This window comes from Mus pahari, chromosome 2, assembly GCF_900095145.1.
Source record: "Mus pahari chromosome 2, PAHARI_EIJ_v1.1, whole genome shotgun sequence".
NCBI lineage: Eukaryota > Metazoa > Chordata > Mammalia > Rodentia > Muridae > Mus > Mus pahari.
This window is the reverse complement of record NC_034591.1, coordinates 163,186,752-163,194,261: the sequence shown is the minus strand read 5'-3', so window position 1 is coordinate 163,194,261 and position 7,510 is coordinate 163,186,752. Positions and strand designations below refer to the sequence as shown.

Here is a 7,510-nt window from a genome sequence, read left to right as displayed (position 1 = left end):
GAGAGAGAGAGAGAGAGAGAGAGAGAGACTCTGACTGGGAACAGGTGGGAACAGAGAGAGAGAAAAAGAAGCTAGGGTGATGATTATTCCTTTTATATGCCACACCTGGCTGCTGCAGCAGGTATTAGTGACAGGTGATGATGTAAGCTGTTGCTAGGTCCCTGGGAGGAGCCTAGCAGAATTGCTTGTAAGTTAACAGTCAAGCAGAGCTCCTGGCTAGGCTGAGGGATGATATGATTCTAGATACCTATGTAAATATGGTCAGAAGGAATGAGGTTCTATCTTACTGGTGTCCAGAGTAAACAGCCTATGAGTGTACAGGATGAACAGGAAGTCATTAGCATGGATTCCTGAAGCACTGATTCTGAGAAGACTGTGCCTAGCAGTGCCTGTCCTCTGCTGTCTGTGCCACAATGGCCCTCTTTGGACTAGCTTTTCTCTCTAGCACTTGTAATTTCTTTTTTTTTTAAAAACATGATTCTATCTTTATTCCCCCTGTGTTGGGCTTCTGTTTTCTGAAGATGACATTTTGTTTTGTGTTTGTCAAAAGTGAATATCAAGAAAATTAAAGCACAGGTAATCTGGGAGGAAACAGTTGTGGTGAGTAGGTTATATGAGTTTCTTTTCTTCTTCTAGTAGGAAAATACCTGATAAAAGCAGTTTAAGGGAGGAAGGGTTTACTTTGATTCACAGTGTGAGGGTGTAGTTCATCATGGTGGTGAAGGCATGGCATTAAGAGCTTGAGACAGCTGGTTACATTGTATCCAGTACAGTTGGTTACATTGTGTCCACAGTAAGGAAGCAGAGAGAAGGATGCTGGTGTTAGCTGGCTTTCTTCTTTTTCTTCAAAGACCCTACTTGCAAGGAGCATCATCCTATCTCACTTAACTACAAATTCCTTCACAAATATGTCCAGAGGCTTGTCTCGGAGGTGATTCTAGATCTTGTTAAGGTAGCACTATTGGCTTACTACAGAGGTCAAATAAAAGGTTAAGATTGTAATCCCGTTAATCTCATAGAGTTGATAAATAAAAAAAAAAAAAAACAACAAAATTTCCCCTTTTAAAGGATAAAGGGTATAAGAAATTTGTAGAAGAAATAAATGGTCAACAGAAAGGACTTTGAGTAACAGAAGACATATCATTTAAAATAGTAATAAGGTTTTAAGGTTTCATAGGTTTTTGTGGTAGGTGAATGAATATTCATGTGCTGCTGTTTAGAGAGTTACCTGGAAGACTTTCTGGAGAGCATTTTGGGAATATATGTCAAACATAAAACTACTCACATTTTTATTCATTAGTTATAAGAATTTTTTAACTTAAAAATATTTTCAGGCTGGTGAGATGGCTCAGTGGGTAAGAGCACCTGACTGCTCTTCCGAAGGTCCAGAGTTCAAATCCCAGCAGCCACATGGTGGCTCACAACCATCTGTAACAAGATCTGATGCCCTCTTCTGGAGTGTCTGAAGACAACTACAGTGTACTTACATATAGTAAATAAATAAATCTTTAAAAAATTTTTTTTCATAATCATTACCCTTCAGAATTTATCTCCTGTTAAAAGCCTTTCTGCTGGGCAGTAGAGGTACACATCTTTAATCCCAGCACTTGGGAGGCAGAGGCAGGCAAATTTCTGAGTTTCAGGCCAGCCTGATCTGTAGAAGGAGTTCCAAGGCTACACAGAGAAACCCTAACTCGAAAAACAACAAAAAACAATAACGAAAAGTTTTTTTTTTCATTTAGATGGTAATATATGCTGTAATGGTGCTAGTAGCTGTTCAGAATGCCTCATTTTTTACAAAGCATTTCTTTGTAATTTCAGTCCTACAAGATTATTAATTTTGCCCCCAGCTTGCTTCGGATCATAGTCTCTGACCATGTGGAGTTCCCTGTGCGTCAGGCAGGTAAGTTGTATTTTCAAGTCAATGAACATTCTACTTTAAATCTAAATAGTTATAATGTACTGTATAAGACCTGTACAAGAACATGACAGCTAAAATTCCAGCATTGATCCAGGAATAACCTTTAAGGCGCCCACCCCTATTGGAAGAGCTGCTGGCAGTTGATGGCTGCTGAAAGAGAGTCACTCTCCTTTGGTGATGTGCCCGCTGGTAAGTAGCTCACGCCTCAGTGGATGACCACACACTCAGGTTCCTAGGGCATCAGTAATTTGACTCAGGGCTATTAATAATAACAGTGAAAAATAAAGAGGGAATGAAGATTGGATGGATATACCATAGGGATCACTAGGGGAGTTGAAGAGAGGTAGTGGTGGATTGATATGATCAATATACATTATCTAAATGTATGTAACATTCAAGGAATAAAAAAATATAACTTAAAATTATGTATCTAAAAGTCTCTTGAAAAATTAGGAAGAGCACATGAAATACTTCTAAGACATAAGAATACTTTCTTTTCTCTTGAAAAGTTAGTGGTAGATACTGAGTTCTCACTGCCAACCTAGTTGTTTTGTTTTGTAGCTATTTTATTCTCTTTGCTTTCATCTATCCATCAGTTCCTTGCCTCTCTAACATTGCCGTTTTCCATTTTGCTTTTCTACTTTTAATAATTTATCTCTCTAATTTGTTATGATCCCAGTAGCATTACCATAGGTCACTTAGATTAAGACTGCGATTTATAGCTCTGAGTTCTAGTGGCACTTGTGGCAACTCACAGATGTAGTGTTGCTTGGACTTTTTTCTTTTTCTTTCTTTTCTTTTTTTTTTTCCAGAGACAGGGTTTCTCTGTGTCATAGCCTTGGCTGTCCTGGAATTCACCTTGTAGACCAGGTTGGCCTCAAACTTACAGAAATCTGCCTACCTCTGCCTCCCCAGGGCTGGGATTAAAGGTGTGTGACACCACCATGCGACTTTGAATGGATGTTTGAATGGGGACCAGGACTTTTTCTCTCTTTCCTTCCTTCTTCCCTCCCTCCCTCCTTCCTTCTCTCCCCTTTCTCTCCTCCCTTTCTTCTTCTTTTTTTATTAGTACCAGGAAGTAGACTTTTTGTTTTAGCTATGAAGCCTATTTATATGTCTGACATGCTTCTCCCCCTTACCCTCTACATGTAGTCTAAGTTGGCTTTGATCTTTCTGTCTCTGCCTTTCAAGTTCTGGGCTTATAGGCATGTACTACCATGTTTTGCTTTTTCTATAATTGCATGATTAGTGTTACCCAATCACACACACATACACTCCCACATACATGCATGCTTACCATGCTGTAAAGTTTTTTTTTTTTTTTTTTTTTTTTTACTCAAACACATTGAAATCCTAGGTGCATCAAAACGCATGAAAGAGGACTTATAGGATATCACATTCATAATTTAGTTAAATTTTGGTCACTTTTTTTTTTTTTTTTTTTTTTTTGTTTTTTGAGACAGGGTTTCTCTGTGTAGCCCTGGCTGTCCTGGAACTCAGAAATCGGCCTGCCTCTGCCTCCCGAGTGCTGGGATTAAAGGTGTGCGCCACCACGCCCGGCTTTTGGTCAAATTTTAACTAATACAGAACATGTTGTATTTTTCTTTTTTTTTTTAAAGATTTATTTATTATTATATGTAAGTACACTGTAGCTGACTTCAGACACACCAGAAGAGGGCATCAGATCTCATTACAGGTGGTTGTGAGATACCATGTGGTTGCTGGGATTTGAACTCAGGACCTTAGGAAGACCAGTCAGTGCTTTTACCCGCTGAGCCATCTCGCCAGCCCACATGTATTTTTCAATGGTGAAATGCTTTTATTATCCATGTTTAATTCATAGTAAAATTGAAGTAGAAAAAACTTTGCTGGGAGCAGAAAGGAAAGAGAAAGTTGGGGCGCTTTTCAGAAACATGTCTGTCTTTATATGTGTTTGAGAATATGTTTACACTAAACTGGAATGGTTAAAAAGCTTCATATTCTTTCTTTTCTCTTTCCTCTCTTTGAGACAAGATCTCAGCTTTGAGTTGATTATATAGCTCAGATTGGCTTTAGACTTGAAGCAGTCTTTCTGTCTCAGCTTCCCCAGGTGCTGGGGCTAGGGCTGTGCATCACCATGTCTAGCCACATCTCTTATTACACTGGGAAACTAGCTCAGTGGATGAAATGCTGCAAGTGTGAGGATCCACGTTCTGATCCCCAGAACCTACATGACAGACAGCCATACCTGCTGGCCTCCTGTAATCCTATCACCCAAAGGCAATGATGGGTTCTTAGAGCAAGATGACTAGCCCAGAGTTGGTGGCCTCCACATCCAGTTTAGCCCCCGCCTTAGTAAATAAGTTGATAGTGATCAAGAAGAAACTCTGGGCCTCTACGTTCATGCATGTGCATACACAATCCCTCCTCCCTCACATGCGCCCACACACATGTGAATATGCATGTATGCACATACCACAAACATATACCAAACAAAATAAAGCAGTCTCATAGCAGTAATTCAGCTAATTTCTTCCAAATGTCTTCTTGTTGAAAGTTGAAAAGAGTAGAAACAAAGTAATTGATTTATATATTTTGATAGATAGGGACACAGATTTCTTGAGATTTTTCTAAATATATTTGAAAATGGATGTCTATTTATGAATTATAAGTAATATATCAAAGGATTAAATGAAATTACCAGTGCTGTATACCAGGAAATTTCATTACTGGCTCATATGCTGAAGTAAATTTGTTTCTATTCTGAGATTGTGGAATTCATAACTTCACAGCTATGCTGTCTAATATATATAACTAAAAATGCATTTTCTGGTCTGGAAACATAGCTTAGTTGGTAAAAAATCTTGCCCAGAATACAAGAGGTCCTCAGTTTAAGCTCCAGCTCTACATTTATCAATCTTAGCAGTATACAGCTATAATCCCAGCAATTGATAATGGAGACAGGAGGGCACAAATACTCCTGAATGTGCAGGGTGACGGGGGACAGGATCAGCAGCAGACAGCAGGTTTACTGTTAGGTTTGAGAAAAGGGAAATTTCCTGATGACAGTGTGTTTGTACTCAGTCTGAAAACTTGGACATGATTCCAAGGTCATGTCTATGTCACTCAAGGATGGCCTCCAGCTTGGTGGGATGTTCCTGTGGGATTCCCATATAAAATTCTTGAATTCTTCCCATCTTCCCTTCCCAAGTTGGGGAACTTTTGCATCTGTAAGCTTTTCCATTTTGGGTGGGCATAAGGCTGAATTGTAAGGCTGAGTCCAACACATCTGTTTTTCTCTTAAACTCAGCTGCCATCTACCTGAAGAACATGGTGACACAATACTGGCCAGACAGGGAGCCTCCACCAGGAGAAGTGATATTTCCATTCAATATTCATGAGAATGACCGGCAGCAGATCCGTGACAACATTGTGGAAGGGATAATTCGGTCTCCAGATCTGGTGAGGTAGGTCACACCCTGTCTGTGTGATCTGAGGAGGCATTTGGCCTTGGCTGAGACTATTGGGTATAGTCTCCAGCTTTGTTTGTGTGTATGTATTTTTTATTTTTTTGAGACAGTTTTCATATATCCCAGGCTAGTCTCAAGTGTATTGTGTAACCAAGGATGGCCTTGAACTTCTAGTCCTCCTGTCTCCATTATCAATTGCTGGGATTATAGCTGTATACTGCTAAGATTGATAAATGTAGAGCTGGAGCTTAAACTGAGGACCTCTTGTATTCTGGGCAAGATTTTTTACCAACTAAGCTATGTTTCCAGACCAGAAAATGCATTTTTAGTTATATATATTAGACAGCATAGCTGTGAAGTTATGAATTCCACAATCTCAGAATAGAAACAAATTTACTTCAGCATATGAGCCAGTAATGAAATTTCCTTTGCAGATGGAGGGGGAGGGGCAAGGGATGAACGATGGGGACAAGATTGTTCAATATTGATTAAGAGCAACTGTGATAAAAACAAAGGAAAAGAAAGGAAATTTGAAGGGGGGGGTGGTAACAGGAAGAGCATGCGTTGAATTATTGCGAAGTTGTTCTTGTAGCTAGGAGAACACAGGTACTCACTGAAGAAGAGCATCCTTATTCTCATTGGTTCCCCATATGCCAGTTGTGTCCCAGGAACCTCTCAAAACTGTTGTCTGTTCATCTGTGAGGATGCTTGTTTTACCGATCTCCTGGATCTCCCGTTAGTTCTAAAGCAGCACGCAGGGGCTGCTCTCCCTGCCAATCTTGCACTTGGCTTGAACTGAGAAATGGACCATGAGGCCCATCTCAAGATGAAATCCTAAAAAGTGAAAAGCTTTAGCTATGCTTTATGCCTGTGTTGTGTAAAGGAACAGCTACTGGTAGTGGACAGGAAATCCCTGTTTTTTATGAGACAGTTCTCTGTGGCTCTGCTCCTCTCATGAACTAAGAACCTTTGAAGATACTGCTTCATCTTGTCTAATTTCACTTACAAGTACTTCAGAGAAAATACATTTAGTGCTGTAAGGAAGATACAATATGCAGCTTAATTTTTTCCTCGGTTTTTATAGATCTAAGTTGTTGAATGCCCGATTGAACACTAGTTTATTTTTTACCATTTGGAACTCTGGGACTGAGGAGGTAGCTCAGTCGGTAGGCTGCTTTCCTCGTATGCATGAGAGAGACCTTGGGCTCTGTTCCTAGCACTGCATGCAGTAGTGTAGTGGGATGGGGTGTAGTGGTACATGTGTGAATCCCAATACTTGGGACATAGAAGCAGGAGCATCAGAGTTTAAGGTCATCTCCAGTCTGGGCTACATAAAACTTCCTCACAAATGAACAGCTCAGCAAAAATTACAGTTTGGAATTCTAATTTTGGCAGGTTAATTCTCTAATCAAATGACTTCATGAGGACATACTTGGTAGTAACAGTGGTACTTTGTAGAAGGGACATTTTTGCATCCCTTTTGTTTTCTTTTCAATCCTAGTTACAGATGAGAGCTCACTGAGAAGTGATGACTGTACTAAATGCTGTGGGATAGCATCTTGCATATTCCTCTTTTCTGTTTTATTTCTTTTGTTGCTTTTTCCCCCACTTATTTCTTTGGCAGTGGTTCTTCAATTTCCTATTTTTCAGAAATTGCCTAGTAAATCCATATTTGTTGTATTCACAGTACAAGAATTACTGTGTATTTTCATGGGTACAATGTACCATACTGTCTCTTTCTTAACTGATGAGAGCTAGGTTTATCCAGTTGACAGATGTGTGTATATGTATACATACACCTTATACACAGAGAGGTGCTCTGCCAATGAACCACACACCAGCCCTAGGCTTGCCCATTTGGTGATCACATGTGTATCTGTCTACCTGTATTTCTATATTTGTATGTATATATACATATCTATCATCTATCTATCATCATCTATGTGTTGGCATATCTCTGTATATATTTATGTGTGTATGTATCATCTATCTGCATGTGTATACATAATCTATATGTTGTTATCCCTTCTCTTTGTGTGCCTCTGTCTGTCTCTCTGTCTCTGTCTTTCTCTGTCTCTGTTTCTCTGTCTCTGTTTCTCTGTCTCTGTTTCTCTCTCTCTCTCTCTCTCTCTCTCTCTCT

General features: G+C 39.6%; 1 protein-coding gene across 3 annotated transcripts in view; it reads left to right on the top strand.

Moving 5' to 3' along the window:
* Positions 1 to 7,510, top strand: part of Ipo8 (importin 8) — a 63,746-nt gene that overhangs the window by 5,381 nt on the left and 50,855 nt on the right. For 2 of the 3 annotated variants that reach the window (XM_021190562.1, XM_029534886.1), the window contains exons 2-3: positions 1,822 to 1,903; positions 5,211 to 5,367. In XM_021190562.1, the coding sequence (XP_021046221.1) occupies positions 1,822 to 1,903; positions 5,211 to 5,367 (239 nt within the window). The remainder of the gene's footprint in view (positions 1 to 1,821; positions 1,904 to 5,210; positions 5,368 to 7,510) is intronic. The other variant, XM_029534887.1, reaches the window with a different exon arrangement.